Raw genomic sequence first — 20,719 nt, 5'->3', positions numbered from 1 at the left:
AGCGGAAGACAAATGATATAATTTTAACAACGTTGAACGTGAGGTGTGCATGAGCTGTCACAAATAATTTCAAACTATTAATGGATATAGTTCAAATGTATAGTTTTTCGTGTATAGATACTTTGGCATGCATGGAAAGAAAGTATATTATGTGTATTTTAAGCTGACGGAGGCTTGTGAAAAACCAACAGACAATATATTGGTTCCATAGAAACGTGGATAGGGTTAACGTTATGGATGCAGTTCAAGAATGCTTGAGGGATTTTCCTAAAGAAGCTCGGGGTGAGTTCATTTGCTGTCTATTGACATCTGAACATATATATATATATATATATATATATATATATATATATATATATATATATATATATATATATATATATATATATATATATATATATATGCCGATAGATAGATAGATTGATCATTTACATGCAATAGAGAATCTACACAGTATCCAATTACAGAATAGTCTATATACAAAAATATTTGTTGCACCTATTGTAAATATATCTTTTAACACAGAGTTTATTCATCTTTTAGATGCCACAGACCCTCTAAATATGATGATTCGCATGTGAAGAACCCCCATCCAAAAATGTAAAAGATAGCTATATATTTTTATGTATAAAGACCCAATTAATACTATGAAAATGTTATATTATAAATGTGTAAACAATTTAGTTTCTATTAGCCTTCATTATATCATTATGTTTTTACTCTCTGTAAGTCGCAGATGTAAGTTAGATTTTATTCATGTACTGTACTTTTTATCAAAAATAAAAAATACATTTTAATAAAAAAAAATATCATTTATTTATTTATATATAAGTCACATTTCGTTTATTTTACTCCACTTATTTATTTACTAAGTTTAATCTTATTTTTATTTATTTATTTTTAAAATAAATTAACAAATACTGCTTTTATCTAAACTTTTCCACAGACCCCCTAGCACTCAATATATATTTTAGGATAATTGGGATTAATTGTTAAGAAAACATTTACAATAAGTTTTTATTTTTACAAATTAGATTTTAACCCAGAATATTCCAAAACATTAGTAATAATATTTTTGTTGAAAGCCTTGTAATGACTTGTATATCAGTGATATGGTTATGTCTTTTCTTCCTTAGAGCTTTATCTTAATGATGCAGTGCCATACCTAGATGAGCCCCTCTCTTCACTTCAGTTTTATCGTGACTGGATTGGACCCAATAAGCCCTGCATCATTCGGAACGCCTTCAGTGATTGGCCAGCTTTGTCTAAATGGAACCCCACTTATCTCAGGTAAGCCAATCAGATCAGCCAGAGAATTCTAACGTGTAAACCCTATTCCCTGAAAATGTTTCTATGCAACTCTTTTCATATATGTGCAGAGAGAAAGTGGGCTCCAAAGTTATCAGTGTGGCCGTCACTCCAAATGGATACGCAGATGCCATAAATGGGAATCGCTTTGTGATGCCAGAGGAACGTCAGATGACCTTCACCTCTCTGCTGGATATCGTAGAGAGGAAGGTGAAGAGGAGTGGTGTGTTTTATGTTCAGAAGCAATGCTCAAATCTGACTGAGGAGTTACCGGAGCTGACGGGAGACGTAAAGACTCACATTCCCTGGATGAGTGAAGCACTTGGTATGTCCACACATTTGACATTCAGTTTCTACCTGGAGAATGGTTGGTTGGTTGGAGAATGGCAAAATAATGTGTAATGTGGATTCTGAAATTGTTTTTGTTTTTTTCAGGAAAAAAGCCTGATGCTATAAATTTCTGGCTTGGGGAGGAAAGCGCTGTCACATCAAGTGAGTTTGTCTTCACTTGTTCATAAACATAAAATATTGTAAACTTTAAACCAGTGGTTCTCAAACAGGATCCCAATCTTCTAAAGGGGCCTCAAGATGAAATCATTTAAATTGTTTAAAATAAGACAAACAAGCATTACATTTTGCCAAAACAACTAATCTTATTTTAATTTACCCCCTCGACAACTTTTTGTTTCCTTTAAAGAACCAGGATTTCCACAGTTTTAAAAATTAGACGAGTAATTTTAAAAGTATGTTTTCTAAACCTAGAAAAGTCATGTAAATTAATAAGATCATAAAATGCCATAGGCATTTTAATAATAAGCATTAAAATATTATATTGTGTAGAAATTGTGAGTAAAAAGATTTTTAAACATTCTTATTTTTATCCTTATCCAGCAAATAACAAATGACTAGAAAAGTCATGCAAACTCATTGTTTAAAAAGGAACCTTAAAACTTCTGAAATCTATCTTAAAAATAAATCTAGGAGAGCCTTTGAATATTGTTGTGCACAGTAACCTTGGAGTCAAAAAGATTGAGAAACCACTGCTTATTTATGTACCCATTTTTGTGAGTGAATGCAGTTTTGTTGTATCTGTAGTGCATAAAGATCATTATGAGAATCTATACTGCGTGATCTCTGGACAAAAAGATTTTATTTTACTTCCTCCGACTGATAGACCTTTCATACCATATGGTAAGGAGTTGTTTCTCTATCCTAATCTTTTATTTTGCTTGCTTAGCTTAACATTAAATGCTTTAGGAAATGGGCTCATGGCTCTGACTTTTGGCATTGTTTTATTTCCTCCGCATAGAGCTCTACCAGTCAGCGACATACAGACAGAAAGAAGATGGCATCTTTGAAATAGTGGATGAGGAAGATTCAAGCAAAGTGTTTAAGTTTATTAAAATTAAACTATTAAGATTGAATTTTATATTTTTCTATTAACTTTATAATTATGAATGTTATAAATGAATTTGATAACATTTATAAAAATGTATATTTTTTTCAATATATTTCCATATCTTGTATATCTCTTTCAGGTTCCCTGGATCCCACTAGACCCCCTGAACCCAGATTATGAGCGATATCCCTCCTACAGGCTGGCTAAACCTCTGCACTGCACTGTGAAAGCTGGAGAGATGTTGTACCTGCCCTCCCTGTGGTTCCACCATGTGCGACAGTCTCACGGATGCATAGCGGGTTGGTGATGTGACCTACAACAAGATTGCTATCAATAACTAACTTGCTAACTTGCAGGGATGCACCGAAATGAAAATTCTGGTCCGAAACTGAAAATTCAAGATGCATTTGGCCGAAAACCGAAAATAAGAAATAAATGAATAATAAATTAATTAAACAAACGTATTCAATAATCAACACTCAAATAGCTTAAACATGAAAACAGTAAACCAGCTAAACATAAGGCAGTTTTATATCAACTTTTTAATAACATAAGTGTTTCTACTCCAGTTTGTACAAGCTGTTTTATTGACATCTTCCCCTGATTGAAACACTGATTGAGCGATTACTTGAGACAGGGTTCATTTCAGTAAGTTGTACTGTATCTTTCAACATTCTTTCTGATGTTCATTCATGTTTATTTGGTGCCTTACCTAGTAGTAAAAAGGAAAAGATGATCGGTTCACATGCCGCTTGAACTGAGGTGCTACAGCAATATAAAAGAGTGCCAAAATTACATATATGGTTTGAATTTCGACAGAATTTTAAAGTTAAAACATCACTTCATATTAAAAGTAATAAAGCAAAAGGCTTTCTGTGATTATTGGATGACAAGTTTTGTTCAAACATCTACAGAAAACATCTCAGGTTATAGACGCTATGGGGACGCCCCTCAGTGTCACCGGTGTTTGAATACTTATTGGCCGACGGCAAAGGGAGGGGGTTGTGCGTGTATGTTAACAACAGCTGGTGTACTAACACTAAGACTGTAGACAGTCACTGCTCCCCAGACCTGAAGTATGTGACTGTTAAATGTAGGCCCATATATTTTCCTCGGGAGTTTACTGTGCTGTGGTCACGATAACCGTGGTGTATATTCCACCTGATTCTAATGCTTGTCCCTGAGATATTTATATGACGCCATTAGCAGCCAACAGAGCAGGTATCCCGAGGCTGTTCACATTATAGCAGGGGACTTAAATCATGCAGAATTGAAAGCAGTGCTCTCTTAAATCCACCAGCACATTAAGTGTGCTACTAGAGTTGCAAATGTACTGGACAGGTTCTACTCCAATGTCAAACAGGTCTACAAGGCTTAACCACCATCACACCTGGGCCAGTCTGAGCACTTGCCAATGCTCCTAATATCCTCTTACATCTAGGATTGTTAAAACATGGCCTGAAGATGCCTTTCATCACCTGCATGATTGTTTTGAAAGTACAAACTGGGATGTTTTTGAAAACCAAAACCTGGAGAAGTACACTGCAGCTGTCCTGGGCTACATTAAGTATTAAAAGGATATTGACACTGGGTACAGGCATATCAGGGTCTATCCCAACCAGACGCACTGGATGACAAGAGAATTCCAGACTTTCACCCCATTATATCCACCAGCTCACAGGAGCCACACCTTCATTGTGGAGGATCAAGAGGTCAGGCGCACACTGAGGGCTGTGAATCAGAGGAAGGCTGCAGCACCCATTGGCATCCCTGGATAGGTTCTGAAAGACTGTGCGGGCTAGCTGGCGGGGGTCTTTACTAAGATCTTCAACCAGTCCTTATCCCAGTCCACCATTCTTCCCTGTCCGAAGTCCTCATGTTTAGTCCCACAGAAAAAAAAGCCTACCGTTAGGAAGCTAAATGATTATTGCTAGTGGCATTTGAGAAACTGGTCCAGAGTCATATAATTTCCTGCCTTCCACCCAAATTACACACACACACACACACACACACACACACACACACACACACACACACACACACACACACACACACACACACACACACACACACACACACACACACACACACACACACACACACACACACACACACACACACACACACACACACACACAGTTTGCATATTGAGGAAATAGATCTACAACCCCAAATCAGAAAAAGTTGGGACATTTTGTAAAATGCATTAAAATCAAGAATCTGTGATTTGTTAATTCTAGTTAAACTTTTTTTAACTGACAAAAGTACAAAGAAAAGTTTTCCAATGTTTTCACTGACCAACGTAATTGTATTTTGAAATATGAACACATTTTGATTTTGATGGCTTCAACACACCCCAAAAAAGTTGGGACAGAGACATGTTTACCACTGTGTCACATCACTTTTCCTTTTAATTACACTTTTTAATCATTTGGGAGTTGAGGATACTAATTGTTGGAGTTTTGCTAGTGGAATATTTGCCCAATCTTGTCTGATACAAGACAGCCGCTCAACAGTCTGTGGTCATCGTTGCCTGATTCTCCTTTTCAAGATGGGTCGTACATTTTCCATAAGAGACATATCTGGACTGCAGTAAACAGGCAGGCACATCCCTTCTATGGTGCAGAGTGTCTAGAAACCACTCAGTTTTAGCATGTGCAGAATGAGGCCTGGCATTGTCTTGCTTCCCAGGAAAGATGTCCTCTTGATGGCAGTTTTTGTCTCTCTACAATCCAAATACATGCCTCCATGTCAATGGTACCTTCACAATAATGCAAGTTACCCATACCGTTTGCAATGATGCACCTCAGTACCAGCACAGATGTTTGCTTTTGCACCTGTCGCTGGTGAAAGTCTGGTTGGTCCCTTTTGTCTTTGGGACTGAGAACTCTGTGTCCGTTTTTTTCCAAAAACAAGCTGAAACATGGACTCATCCGACCACAGCACACATTTCCACAGTCTTAGACCATCTGAGATGAGCTCAGGCCCAGAGAACTCGCCGGCATCTCCACATAGAACTGATGTAAAGCTTTCTCCTTGCGTAACAGAGATTCAAGTGGTATTTCTTAATGCAGAGTCAGACTGTGTTCAGTGAAAACGGTTTTCCAAATTACTCCTGAGCACTTGGCTGTATTTAACGGATTAGCATGATGGTATCTTGTGCAATGCCATCTGAGGGCTCAAAGGTCACGCACATTCAACAGAGGTCTACTGCCTTACCCAACACAGACTGAGATTTCTCTGGATTCCGCTGAATCTTGTGTCAATATTATGTATGGAAGATGATAAAAGACATAAATTCTTTGCAATCTTGCATTGAGAAATGTGATTTTTTTTAAATTGTTTGACAATTCTCTCATGATATTTGCTACAAAGTGATGAGCCATGCCCCGTCTTTGCTTAAAAAGACTGAGAAGCACTTTTACACCCAAACACGATACCCTCAACTATTACCAATTCACCTGCTCATAGTGGACTTTCAAAAGAGTTGGATAATCTAATTTGGATAATCTTTTCACTTTTATTTTGTCCCTGTCCTAATTTTTTTGGGGTGTTGCAGCCATCAAAATCAAAATTTGTTCATATTTACAAAATACAATTATGTTGGTCAGTGAAAACATTGGAAAACTTTTCTTTGTACTTTTGCCAGTTAAAAAAAGTTTAAATAGAATTAACAAATCACAGATTCTTGATTTTAATGCATTTTAGAAAATGTACGAACTTTTTCTGATTTGGGGTTGTAAGAGGATGCCATAGCCACAGCTCTTCACAATGCTCTGATCCACCTGGAGCAGCAGGAGAGCTATGTTAGGCTTTAGCTCTGCATTTAATACCATCCTACCCCACAGACTGGTTACAAAGTTGGCAGACTTGGGACTATCCCATTCCATTTTCCTCTGGATAAAGGACTTCTTGTCAGATTGCTTCCAGAGGGTTAGAGTAGGCCCCTATATCTTCTCAGCCCTCAGACTGGCTCTCCTAAGGGATGTGTGCTGAACCCCCTACTCTACACCCTCTATACTCATGACTGCATTCCAGCACACTCCAGCAATTCATACTTCGCAGTAACGTGACTACCATGGATACCTGGTGGGAAACAAACGCTGAAAAAATGGCAAATTTCCAATACTAGCCTACAATCAATTATATAGTGAGGCTATTTTGTTTCCATAGCACATTAACAAAACGTTTAATGACACTAATAACACTAAAAACAATACAATTACTAAATATTAATAATATCACTAAAATGACGAAACGATCCCAAGCTCTATATCATTTTTGTGATATTATTAATATTTAGTAATTGTAGTGTTTTTAGTGTTATTAGTGTCATTAAACGTTTTGTTAATGTGCTATGGAAACAAAATAGCAGTCTTTAGTTCACGAACAGCACAACTCTGCCATCTGTGAAAATAAAAAGCAGCTTCAAAAACTTGTTTAAAAAGAAATATTCTTCTAATGTTTTACTGTCATTAATGTAGGTCCACAAGAGAAATATTAAGCCAGTAAATTAAGATAGTCGCTATACCGTTATATCCATCGTCGTCTCTGAGAGAATGCGGCGTTAATGCAGCGACAGATGCTGAAAGCTCAGTCCGTTTCTACTTTCACTTTAAGGGAATAAGTGCGTTTACATGCACGGTCTTAACCCGATTATGCTGAATAATAGTGCATCCAATCGTACAACTACTAACTGGCATTTCGTTTACACCTCAAAACACCAAATTTTGTATATTAAAACTGGCGACGTCCTGGCAAGATCCTTGATTAGTTTACTGGGTTTCCTTGCTAGAGAACGACGTTCTTGCCCGCCAGCCAGCACTTGTGACGTCACGTGCAAAGTATGAATAGAATCATCAAGTTTGATGATGACATCACTGTTACGGGATGCATCTCGAAGGGGGATGAGTCGGCATATTGGGACAAAGCTGCTAAATTACCCATTAGGGGTAGAGCAAGGTAGCTAGATTATTGTAATGCTATTATGGGTGGTTTGCCCTGCACGCTTATTAACAAATTACAGCTGGTACAAAATGCAGCAGCTAGAGTTCTTACCAAGGGGGTAATCCATCAGCCGGAAGTTGGAGCCTTGCGGGAGCTGCCATTGTAGCAGAACTTCATCTGCTGTTAGCATTCCATTGACTCCCATTCATTTTGGCGTCACTTTGACAGCGAATAACTTTGCATCTGAGGCGTCCAAAGACTTAATTTGTCCATTATTTATTTCTAAATAAACACGACAATGTATAAAAGGCTCCATTACTTTGTATCTTACGTTATGGCCCCGTAGAAGCCGTTTTTGTTAAAAACAGGCTAACGATTGCGTCATAACCATGCAACTTTATGTCGCACAATAGAGACATTACCGTATAGACAGGAGGAGAAACTCGCATGCAATCTTTTACTGTCTATGAGGCAATCGGTGGGACATAGAGGCATAAAGTCAAGGGAGAAGCCCATAGATAGAGAGTCCATAAAAACAACGGGACAAAATATTTCAACAACGTTTTTTAGGAATTAGGTGATTCAGATTTGTTTTACCACAGCTACTAGAAGATTTACAACTGTCAGACTGTCGTCACGCTCAGTTTGAGCCTGCGCAGTCGCTCAGCCATAAGACAGGAAGTGCAATAATCGGGCTTCAGTCTCCTCCGTTGAAATCAATGGGGTCGCTGTGTCCATTTCTTTTACTGTCTATGGTTCGTACCAGAACCAGAAAGTGTGACCATATTAGCCTGGTTCTGTCAACAATTCATTGGCTCCCTATAAAACATAAAAATTATAAATTAGAAAATATTGCTGATCACTAAATGGTTTAGCTCCCCAGTACTTGAGCGAGCTCTTAACGCATTATAGTCCGTCACGTCTATTGCGATCTCAAAATTCTGGCCAGTTGATAATACCTAGAATATCAAAATCGACTGCTGGCGGTAGATCCATTTCCTATTTAGCACCAAAACTTTGGAACAGTCTTCCTAACATTGTCCGGGAAGCAGACACACTCTGTCAGTTCAAATCTAGACTAAAAACACATCTCTTTGACCTAGGATACACATAACACATTATAGACTTCTATAATTCAATGTTAGGCTGCATAGATTAGGTCAGCCGGAACCAGGAACACTTCCCATAAATCCTGATTTACTTGTTACATCATAAGAAGGATGGCGTCTACGCTAATACTAGTCTCTCTATTTATCCCGAGGTTTACCGTAGTCCGTCGGATCCAGGCCGTATCCGGATCTGATGAAGGAACTGCGCCTGGACACAAAGACAACGCATTCCTGAAGTGTCAACTAGTCTCTCCCCTGTGAAGGCCTCCTTCCCTTTACCTCTGAACAGATAAAACGTTGTCGAGATAATTCCGGTTCTACGTGGAAGCGATAAAAAAATCTGTATTATAACTTCTGGCTTATTATATACCCAAGTGGATATTCAGGCAACTTGTCTTTACAAAGGACAAGCAAGGCTATAGAACTGCTGCTATTTGAGGGGAACACCTAAGTCCCTACTCTTATGTCAAAGGGAGGGAGATGAAAGCAGGTCAGAACACAGGGTGTCCAGTAACTCTCATCGTCCAGGCCTTGACCCTACAGGAGCTGCAGGAGAGCTTAGGCCCTACTTAAAGATGTTATTGGTGGAGAGCAGCTCATATTCTGCCTATAGCCACAGTAATGTACTTAAGATCCACAATACCTAGTGATTAGACTCACAGTGAGCATCTGTCCAAAAGAGAGCAATACCCCTACTTCAAGACCCAGAAATTTTTAGATTGGGAGGGAGATAAACGACACATAGGAAGTTATAAGGTCCCCAAGTCATATTCATCTAACCGGGATGCCCATTCAGTACATTAGCCGTAGAGAGAGATGAAAGCTGGGCATTCAGTATGCCCAAAAACACTATCACCTTGGCTCCTACCCAAGGGTGCCTCCGGGGAGCTTGAATCCTACTTAAAAACTCCCAAAATGTTAGAAGGGAGGAGAGCTCATCCCTACTTTAATTAATCACCTTCATTCAAGAATAGCAACACACTCTCTCTAGAGAAGTGATAAAGAGGCGGAAACGATCCTCTGATCTCAACCTCCTTGCTCCATCCTAGAGAAACTTAAAGCAGTCTTTAAAGGGAGCCTGCAAAATGCTGTCTCTGTAGACCAGCATTACAGTCCACCACCTTCAAAGAGTCATGTAAAAGCAGGGACCAACTCGCTATTGTCCCATGCTCTCATTACCTAGGTTGAAACCATAGGAAGCTCTGAGCATCGGGTAGGAAAAAGGTAAAACCTATGCATCCTTGTCAGTGGGAGCTAAACCACAGTATTTGTTTAGGGCAGGGGTGCCCAACCCTGCTCCTGCCGATCGACTGTCCTGTACAGTTCATCTCCAACCCTAATCAAACACACCTGAAGCAACCAATTAAGGTCTTCAGGATCACTTGAAAATTAAAGGCAGGAGTGTTTAATTAGGGTTGGAGATAAACTGTGCAGGAGAGTAGATCGGCAGGAGCAGGGTTGGGCACCCCTGGTTTAGGGAATGGTGAGAGAGACTGATATACATATGGTGCTAGTCTTCAACCCCTTGAAACAACCCTTAAGGCACCTGAACCCCATTATAAAGAGGTATAGTATAGGGGTATAATTGAGCGGAATAGGTACCACTTAATTCATGCTTTGAATGTGAATAAATAATCCTTTAGCATTACAGTAGCATCCTGTTAGCAAGGGGGCATCCTCCGAGAGGCTGCGCTTAACCCAATAAACCGCTGTCCCAAAGACTGAGCAGCACATTCAGCCCAGGTGATAACAGGGAGTTAATGTCCATTTTATCTAATTTGCCTAAAAAGGAGACCAATGACCCCAGACATGCCACTAATTGGCCAAAAGAATGTTTGAATCAAACAATACCTTTAGATGATAGGATTGATGCTATATCCCCTTTCACTGCTCAGTCTCTATTAGTGACAGGTGCTGCACATACTAGCAGGAGACTAACAATCTTTGGGTAACAATAACCCCCAACTAAAAGGTGAGGGCCATAAGGATTTCCAAAACTATTCACCATACTGAGCCAGTACATAATCAAGGCAAATTAAATCTAACTGTGATCAATACATTAATCAGTTAGCTTCAGTAGCTCTAACTCCAAGGACTGTCTATGGATCTATGCTGTTGTGGGTCGGTTTTTACTAGAAATGCATACTTAATCATTGGTCAATGACTGATCCTGGTGTCGGTGCTCCAAGGGCCTCACTCACCCCAAAGAAATCCTCCTTAGATGAATTGTGGGAAGGGGGAGGTAGGATAACATTGAATTAGTGATCAGCTATTCTCTCAGAGCGCTTCCTAGTAATAACCTGCCTTAGGTCATGCCTCTTTTTTTAGCTGCAAGGCGCTTCTGCCACTACTATTCAAAGGTTTGGGGCACGAGTAGCCACACTAGTCTTCTGCTCCTGTCTCCAAGAACCTCCAGGAGATGAGTCAGTAGGCTTAAATGAGGCAAAGGATCTGGACTCAACCTTACAGGGGATACATCTCCTTGAAATCTCCTTGAATCTCTCCACCACCATCTTGACAGAGGTGCCAAAGAGACCAGAAGGCGAGATTGTGGCATCCAGGAGGAAATACTTCTATTTCTCCTTAATGCCCAAGAAATGTAACAATTGGTGTCTCTCCATCACCACCATGGCCAGTTGGCCACCATAGAACGGCCAATGGCCGCAACAGTCTGCTTAGTGGCCCAGAGAGCCGGGTCTGTAGTATGGCACAGTTCTGCTACTGCCTTAGGAGACAAACCATGTCCCTGGTCAAAGTCCTTAAGCAGGTCGTCCTGGTATGCTTCCAACACTGCCATGGTGTGCAGAGCACCTCCAGCCTGGCATACGCCTTGCCTACAAGTCACGAGGGGGTTTGCCACGGCTTCAAAGGCAAAGCTGGAGCCTTGAATGAAGATGCCTCATCCTCAGAGATAACCCACTAGTGGTTCCTCCACAGGGAGCATCTTCACATACCTGTGCTCACCCAATCCCTCCACATTTTAATAACTCAAATGATAGAAGGGAAAAACGCAAGCCGAGTATGGTTTCTTCCATTACTTCACATCAGTGTAAAGAACAGGGAGAAGTGGTAGGTTCACAGCGAAAGACTATGGGCTAAAAGACTACGAGCAACTTCCCATCTCTCATGCGTCCAGGACAAACTCATCCTGTGAATTGCACGGGCCAATACATCCAGCAATAACCCGTATGCGGGGCTGGTGGGAGGACTAGACTCAATAGAGACATCATTGCACAGTCCTCCAACCACATCCAGTAATTCAGAACCGGATGATGCTTGCAAGATGCTTTATGGCTGATCAAAAGAACCCTCAGAATGCACTAAATCAAGCAGATTGACTATTTCCCGATCTCCTCAGGATAGTTCAAGAAATGGCAATGCTTCCTCGATTCCTCAGCCAGCTCAACATACGACTCCTATGAGTGTAGCCGCTGCACTGCCTCAGCATCTGAAGGGTTGACTAGACAATCACAATCGGAGAACATGCACACAGAAAGCCTCCTCTCATACTGAATAATGCGCAATACTGAACTGAGTTCTCTTCCGTGTCTTTTTGCACTTGAATGGACAAATAAACAGAAATGTCAAAATAGTCTATAAACATAGTTGGATGTGTCTTTAGTTAAAGTAAACAGTTGACAAAGAAAACGCATAACAGTATATTGGATCCGTGCAGCTCTTAAAGTGACAGCAGCCGAACATTCCTGCTGCTGTCTCTATAAAAACGTTTATCAAAGAACAAAAGACAAAGAGAAAATTCACTCGCTATTCTTGACTGAATAACTTTTCTAACTATATTTGTAATGTTGTTTTTATTTATAAAGTGCAGTGTTATTTAACATTTGATTATACTTTTTGTATTGGAAAATCTTATTTCAATCGTATCTTTGTTCAGTTGAATTTTTTTGTGTGATTGCTTTTAATTAGTTTATTTGTTCTTTTTTAATTACTGAGTGTTTACTTGTCTTTAATAATGCTTGATATTTATATTACTTAGGCTAGTTGTTTTTGCCTATGGGGTTTTCGCTATGGTATTTTTACAACATAGGCTTAAGTTCCTTGTGTAACTGTTCTTTAACCGGTTGATTTTTGTTCATTGTATTCAGCTACAATGAAATGTTTTGCATTAAGACTTAGAATAAATGTGAATTAATTAAATGTCCATGTGCTCAAAACAAACGGCTCCTGAAGACAAAAGTTTTTGCCGGCGCCCTCTTATACTCGCAGGTGCGATGCTTGTGACGTCATCAAAGCTTGCCATGTTCAGACACCACTGACACCCCATGACGCCGTGTCGAAGTTCCACTTTGAAAGGGAACAGTACAGACTAAAAGATTTTAGATTTAAGAAACCATATAATTACCGACAAAAAACGAGAAATTAGAGCTAGTGTCCACACATCTGAAATGTTTAACTGTTGTAGCTTATCCACATTGTATGCATAAAATAGATGCATGAATACAGTCGACACATGTCATCGGAGAAGCACTGATTAAATGTCTCTTTGGGTCACTGATTTTGGCCCTCCATAAAAACAATTTTCGTTAGCCAAAAATTTGGTGCATCCCTACTTGCATATTCAATGTAAATAATCAGGATTAATAATGATGTTTAACATGTTCTTTTTGTCTTGGCAGTGAATTTCTGGTATGACATGGAATTTGATATCAAGTACAATTACTTCCAGTTGGTGGAGTCCCTGACAAACGCTGTGGGGTCACTATGAGACTGTTATCACATAATATATCCTGTTCAAAGGTGAAGATTTGGTTAATATATTTGATTATCAACAACTAGTGGCTTTACATGTGAAGATTCAAAGACTTCATGCTATTTTTTTTAGTGATATGGAGTAAATATTGCAATTAACAATGCAGTTTACCATGTAATAAATACAGTTTTATTTGTTTGACTGAGAAAAAGAGATTTCATATGATAGACCGTATAAACACTGAGAATAGAAACACTTGACTTCGGTTTGGAGCAAAAGGTAAGACAAAGTCACAAGTTTCCAAAAAGAAACAAGTAGAAACTATGGGTCCATCTGTAATCCTAAACTACGTCTTGATCAATTGGCCATACGTTACATTAAAGCAGAGTTAGCCACCACAGAGATAGCGCTAAAAGCTGATGGTTTGCATGATTATTAGGAGCAGCTCAAGCGTACAACCATGCATTCTAGTTCAGGGAGCAAGCCAACCCTAAATTCTGCTGTTCTTCATGCATATGTAGTGTATTCATGCTGATTCTCACAGTGCTTTTGTTACTGATGCAGTCCTACTGTCCGGTTTTCACTTCTGCTACATCACTGAAGCTAGCAAATAAAAAATCTCATTGCAAATGAGAGCATTTGTTGCATACCAAATGAGTCTTAATAAATCTATTTTACTACAAGACTGCCAGTGCAATCTGCCATTGGTGAAATACGGTGTATATCAGTTTTTTGAGGCTGAGTAAAAATTTGCATCGTTGTAACATTGCACATTTTGCCTCTTTCATTGTTAATAAATTTGTACCCACAATCCTGAAGAAAGAATGTGACAGAAGTGGAACTAAGCAACAAGTCAATAAATAGAATTTATACATCTCAGACACCAGGAAAGTTGTAGCTGTACTGAACTAGTTGCAGTGTTGACTTAAGCTGGGTGTACACTGTGCAATTTTTAATTTTTTTGTCAGACTGTACAATATGATCCCAGTAAAATCCTGGATAAAAGGCAATGGTGACTGTGACATCACCTGTATCTTATGTCATGATGATATGCATCTTTGGTCATGACTAATGGCATTGGCTGGGTGTTTACATTATTAATCATGTAACATTCTGACAGTTCATTCACAAAGAGCATGTCATTTAATTTATCATATATTCAATTTTGCTCTTCGAAAAAATCATATTTAAGCACCCCAAATCGTACAGTGTGCACCTAGCTTTGGTGCTATATTTGTATCAGTAGAAAAGCTGGACACAATAAAATATGTGCAGGTCCATATATAATAGTTACAGTACATTTAACATTGCAATGCCTTCATTTGAATTAATGGCTTGTTTCCACCGAGCAGTACAGTACGGTACGCAAATATTTCCGTTTCGATTGTCAGAAGTTGTGAATGGTACCAAAATACCGAACCTTAGCACAGTAATTTAGTCTGATACCTGAAGGTTGGAGCTAGTCTAGACTCCCCGAAAAACGTTGATGAGTTGACAGAGAATTGTAGCTGGCGCTTGCTACAAGGGGAATGACAACACAACACGCCATTTTTTAATATACAGTTGAAACACAATACCGTTGCAACAAAATGTGAGAAGCAAGAACAAGATATGCCACAAGATATTGTCCACAATTGTTGTTTACTGTGTCGTTTTCTTCTTCGTAAGAAAATGACGTCGATCGTCACTTTACAGCATACACCACGCCTATCAAGTCACACCTATCGGCGATGGAAACTCAAGTAGGATCAGGGTTTACCATCCCGAATCATACTGTACTGTACCGCTCAGTGGGAAAAGAGCCACAAGATTAATTACAAAAAAGTGCCCTAATGTACATTATCAATATTATGGAAAAGAAGATTTGTTTCTAGCAGAGGTCAGAGAGGCAACACCTCAACCTAGTTAGCAAAGGATTATGGATTACAGAGTGACTGTTTTGTTTATCTCTTGGGGAAATGAGAGCACATCACATGACAATAAAAAAAATACCTACCAGAAAGCAATATGTAAAAATGCATTTCATTTCAGGACAAGGATATTTTCAAAACCTTTCTAATAATTTGTGCACAAAAGTTCAAGAAGCTTTTTCTATCTACTTGGCTATTGCATCTCCATCAGTGTCACCCGAATGATCCAATCAGTTCGGTGTTTTTATGGCAGTTTTGTTTCTGTTAACATTTGCCATTAGGGGTGGACAACATACAAATATCACTGATCATTTTGATATATAACCTGCTTGAATTACAAATGCCGGATTTATTCCTTAAAAACAAATTGCTGGTCAAGATTAAGGCACCCGTATCCATGAGAAAGTTACCCTACAAGTACAAAACAGTCCTGCAAATAATACAAAATCATCCTTCAAATTTACCCAAATTTTTCCTCTGGCACCCAACTGACCCTGCTGGGTATCAGGACATTGACACTGTACAACAAACACACGTTGAAGAGTCTCTGTGCGACTCATTGACCTATCACATGAGAATAAATACGATGGCCCAATTCAACTTTAGAGTACCAGCATAAACACAAAATACAGTATAAAAATGATTCCATAATAAAAGGTAAAAGGGTGACAAATCTCCATTGCTAAGACTTCCAGGGATACCGGTCCCTGCATTGAGAATTGTTTTTAAAATATCAAATACAATGTACAAATACATAATGCTTGCCAGAGATTCCTCTGAACAACATTTTCTCTGTAACTGTTTCAGTTATATACATAATATTGTATCCATATAAAACTGCTAATTTGTCTTTAAGACAGTGATCAAATTACTGTACCATGCAGTCAACAAACCATGTAATCAATTACTCTCCTTGATGACATGTAGGTCTTTCAAAAGTTACCATGGCTAAAATATCCGGATACGGTTTTAGTAGCAGGGCACAAAAGAGGTGAGAAAAATCAGGGGTGTGTTGCTGCCATAGTAGCATGCTAAATAGGGAGGTAGGATAGTGGCATTTCTTCTTATTCTCTTTATTAAAAGCTCCTCATTATCTAAAACAGTCTGCTGTGCAGTCTTCATGGCTTGGTATCCTGTTGCAGCCACAGCACAGAGTAGTCAGATTTTGTTGTCCATCCTCTTCTCTACAGCACTGAGCAACAATTTGGAGTACTGCTCTAGAAGGGCTAGTGTCCTGTCATCACCCAATGTTGCATTACTGTTAGCCAGCATGGGCACTGTGCATGTGCTAGGCGGTCTCAAAGGAGTGCATGGTGGCAGGCAATTCAGCTCATCTCTCATTGCCTGAAATGCTTCGGCCAGCACACGTGTCATTTCCTGCTGCTCCTCACTGGAGTTGGTGGAGTTGCTTAGCTACAGGAGCGCACACATATGCAAAGTTAGAGTCAAGTCAGACGTGTGGGCTGAAGTGCAGCCTACTCTACAATTACATGTGAATGTGACCTAATGATAACCTACCATTTTGTAGAGGTAGGAGGCTCTTTTAAAACTGCTCTGCAATTCATTGGCAACCAGCCTACAAGAATCCACACTGAGAGACGTGTCTGCAAAAGAGAAACCGAACTCTGTTAGTCATAGTGAGTTTTAGAAATAGAAAAGAACCACCGCTCATCCGTCAAAAATGTCTTGTAGAGAGGTGCTGCTACATTAAATCATCAGGAATTGTAAAAATACAGCAGCCGCACACTCAAAACACTGTGCAAAATCAATTTTAATAGCAAGCTTTCGGTCTTCCGACCTTCTTCAGTGAGTTTTAAAATGAGCTTTGCAACAAAACCATCTAATTTTGACTTTGCATAAAAAAGAGTGAAACTAAGAAGTATAAAGCATTGATAATAATTTGAGAAGTGGTACTCAGCACAAAGTAATTTACAGAAGTATGACATGGATTAACACATCATTTGATTTTCCTGGAACAACAACAACCCTAACCCTAACTAAAACTGAAGGGGAAAGGATTGATCTTAAGACAATTGTTTCAGGACGTTATCCTAAAGATCAGAGGTTAATGATTGGTTGGTAGGAATGTTGTTCCAGGTCCAATCTTGCTCTAGGAGGGTCACTTTCTTGCAGAGTTTAACTCCAATTCCAACCTTAATTTCAAAAGACCTTTAACGGGTTCTGGTATGTTTAACTTGGGTTGTAGCAAAACACTAAAGGAAGGTAGTTCCAGGAGTAGTATTGGACACCGTTGACCTAACTCAGGGATGTCCAATGCTGCTCCTGGAGGGCCACTTTCCAGAAGAATTTAGGTGTAGCCCTAATTAAATGCACCTGAAACAGCTAAACAAAGTCTTCAAGATCATTAGGCAGGCAGGTTTAATAGAGCTAAACTCTGCAGAAAAGTACCCTAAAATCAGGACAAAAATCAGTTGATAGGAATGTTGTTCCTTGCTCTAAATATAAAATCTAAGGGCAATATTTAGTTGGTAGTAATGTTGTTTCAACAAAGCTTATTGCATGCATGCATGTTAAGTGTGGTATGTTCATACACCTTTACACTATGAATAACAGTTGATGCTTTGAGGATCATTTGAGGAATGTTTTAGCAAGTAAAATAACCCCCGGTTTCACAGGAAAAGCTTAAGCCTAGTCCCAGACTAAAATTAATGTTTGAGCTGTTTTAACTGAAAGCAACTTGAACTGACATATCTTAAAATGTACATCAGTAATGTTTTTTTTTTCTTTCTAAAGCATGTTTATAAAAGCTACTTAAATGTCCTAATTAAACCATGGCCTAATCCTGGTTTAATCCAAGCCCTGTCTGTGAAACCGGGCCTAAATGTGTAAACCTGGCCCATAAACTGGTTGAGTACCACTGGTTTAGAGGATGGATGTTACAGCAAGTGTTAGTAAGGGCATGCCTCACCCTGCAGGTGGTAATGATTAATGGATGGAGAGGGTGAAGAGGAGATGAAAGAAGTGATGGAGGAGGTGGAGGATGAGAGAGGCCAGAGCCCTTTTGTAAACAAGTGTTTAGACAGCCCAAGTCGTAGCAGAATGGAAGACGGAATGAGGGAAGACTGATGTCCCAGCAAACCTGAGTCTTGAGCTCCTGAGGAAGACTGTAGAAGATTTGTGCTGCACTGACTCATGGGAGAGCACTCAGCCTCAGGGATATCCTCTTCTTTTGGCTCTGTGTGCGAGTGAAGTTCAGCTTCCGTTAAGTTTGTGGTCTGGCTGGGAATAAGTGCCATACTGAGCTCAATCTGGTCTAGGGTTTCATATGGGCTCAAACCAACAGCTGTGCCAGGCTGTACAATACTGTTGGGCAAGTGAACTGCTCCAGGAAGTGAAGGAGGGGTTGTTGGGGTTCTACTCAAGGAATCCTTTTCCTTTTGTGCAAGATTGGTGCTCTTGCTGCTCGGTGAGATGGAAGATAATGAGAGTTTATCTGGAAGAGGATTGGGAATGTCTGTATGGAGCAGGGGTCGAGCACTGCCGGTCAGTTTGACCTGGAAACATTTAGAGGAAGAATTTCCAGTTGGGCCAGCGCTCAGTGTGGGTATGACTGCTGCATGGGGCGTGTAGGGGCCTGGAAAAGGGGATGCCGAAGTATTAAAGGAAGACATATGGGTAACAGGAGTGGTGGGCTTGCTCTGGGAGGAGCTCTGAGGGTTTGAACAGTCAGAACCTGAGCTCCTGCGTGGGTCTGAAGATCCTGTGTCTTCTCCTAGTTCCACTACATTCAAGTTGTCACCCATTGAAACAGAGCGGGAAATCTTGGCCATAGAGCTAGTGGTAGGACTCATATAGGAACGGGATTTGGACTTTGTAGGCGTAGTGATGTCCCTGGGCAGGGTAGTGGTGGGGCTGGTGGGTGGGATGGTGGGAAGGGAACGCCGTGGTCTTTCAGAGGTCTGGGGTTGTGGCTGGACTTCCTTAGAAGGACGACTGGACAATGTCTGGATAATGTCAGCTGATCAGAAGAGGGAGGAAACAGTTGATTAATGTGAGAAAAGAAAAATCTCCAAGTTATTCTTCATTTAGCAGACACTTCTACTGAAAATTATAGCAGATCATTTGTACTACAAAGAAAATGCCCCTGGAGCAACTTAAGGCTGGAAAACACTACACGACTTTAACAGATTTTAAAACACTAGTCAACATACACTTGCTGACTTTTTAAATAGTAACAAAGAAAAACTGAGCATCATACACTAAACCACTGAGGATACCCGGTTAGAAGACGCATGACAAATGAAAACAATGTGTGATCTAAAATCGGCTCAAAATAATGCCCAACATACACTCCACCAGACTTCAAATAAGGACAAAAATCTAAGCAAAAGTCTTGCAGTGTTTTCCAGCTTTTAGGGTTAAGCACCATTCTCAAGGGCACAATGGTAGTATGAATATTAGTGCTAATTGTTTTGTGCTATCTAATAATCTGTTCAAAAATACATTAAAAAAATTATTTCGGAATTAATTATTAAGACGTGTGCACTTATAAGTTGTAAGGAAAATATTTCTTAAAGGAGAACTCCGGGCAATTTTTAAGTTAATCTTGATCGTTATACCTTTGTGAGTACTGACTATAGAAAAAAAAACGAACCGGATTGGTGCTTGCTACGCGGAGCTGCGACCGCGAATGCCCAGAGCTCCCACCCAGCTAAAACGGCAGCTATGGGGGCATCGACATAAAGAGCGTTTTTGAACCTCTTAACAGACACAAAATGCAATTAAAATGTCTGTCCAACATGAACAGGGACCCTACATGTGAACAATATGCGTTTAGCAACTTAGCCATTGTTTCAACTCACCTAAATAGTCTTTTAGACGGCAAGCTGTAGTCTCGCGCTGCAGTCCCGTGCTGTAGCCGGAAAAGGTAAACAATGTCCAGGTGGGAGGAGCGTTGATCATGTGCGACGAGTTATGATCAGAGTTGCTTACAAGTGAAGAAGAAATGGTTCGTGTTTGTGCCTTTCCGAATTGTGACAACAGAATGCGAAAATATAAGAGCTTATATTTTCATCGTCTTCCTTTCCATGACCTCGAGATTCTGCAGTTTGTGGCTAGTTGTATTTCAACTTGATGTGCTAACTCCCGTAGAAGTACTACGCGCTAAAGATTACCGCATTTGCAGTGAACACTTTGACAAGGATGACTACACACACTCAACACAGCGGGGCCGTTTGAAGAAAAATGCCATTCCATGTACGAAGACTCGTCGCACATGATCAACGCTCCTCCCACCTGGACATTGTTGACCTTTTCCGGCTACAGCACGGGACTGCAGCGCGAGACTACAGCTTGCCATCTAAAAGACTATTTA

The 20,719-nt window shown here is 39.8% G+C and overlaps 2 protein-coding genes across 6 annotated transcripts in view; one reads left to right on the top strand and one right to left on the bottom strand.

The window, feature by feature from the left end:
- Window positions 1-16: 16 nt before the first annotated feature.
- Window positions 17-15,476, top strand: jmjd7 (jumonji domain containing 7). 2 transcript variants are annotated; one of them, XM_077238978.1, is made up of 9 exons: window positions 17-43; window positions 212-282; window positions 1,137-1,290; window positions 1,380-1,633; window positions 1,744-1,800; window positions 2,404-2,499; window positions 2,618-2,694; window positions 2,847-3,006; window positions 13,401-15,476. In XM_077238978.1, exons 2-9 carry the CDS (start codon window positions 234-236, stop codon window positions 13,487-13,489), a joined length of 936 nt encoding a protein of 311 aa, XP_077095093.1. In that variant the 5' UTR covers window positions 17-43; window positions 212-233; the 3' UTR covers window positions 13,490-15,476. The 2 variants fall into 2 exon arrangements, with proteins under 2 accessions (XP_077095093.1, XP_077095092.1); XM_077238977.1 differs by having other exon boundaries at window positions 192-282.
- mapkbp1 (mitogen-activated protein kinase binding protein 1) overlaps window positions 13,641-20,719 on the bottom strand; it is a 55,265-nt gene continuing 48,186 nt past the window's right edge. For 2 of the 4 annotated variants that reach the window (XM_077238956.1, XM_077238958.1), the window contains exons 28-30: window positions 18,485-19,363; window positions 16,903-16,988; window positions 13,641-16,797 (exon numbers count right to left, since the gene is read on the bottom strand). In XM_077238956.1, coding sequence (XP_077095071.1) covers window positions 16,543-16,797; window positions 16,903-16,988; window positions 18,485-19,363 — 1,220 coding nt within the window. In that variant the 3' untranslated portion in view covers window positions 13,641-16,542. Of the gene's footprint in view, window positions 16,798-16,902; window positions 16,989-18,313; window positions 19,364-20,719 lie in introns of all 4 variants that reach the window. The other 2 variants (XM_077238955.1, XM_077238954.1) reach the window with 1 other exon arrangement.

This window comes from Siphateles boraxobius, unplaced genomic scaffold (genome assembly GCF_051911475.1).
Source record: "Siphateles boraxobius isolate OS27281-9 unplaced genomic scaffold, OSU_SipBor_1 22, whole genome shotgun sequence".
Lineage (NCBI taxonomy): Eukaryota > Metazoa > Chordata > Actinopteri > Cypriniformes > Leuciscidae > Siphateles > Siphateles boraxobius.
This window is presented reverse-complemented; position numbering and strand designations above follow the sequence as displayed.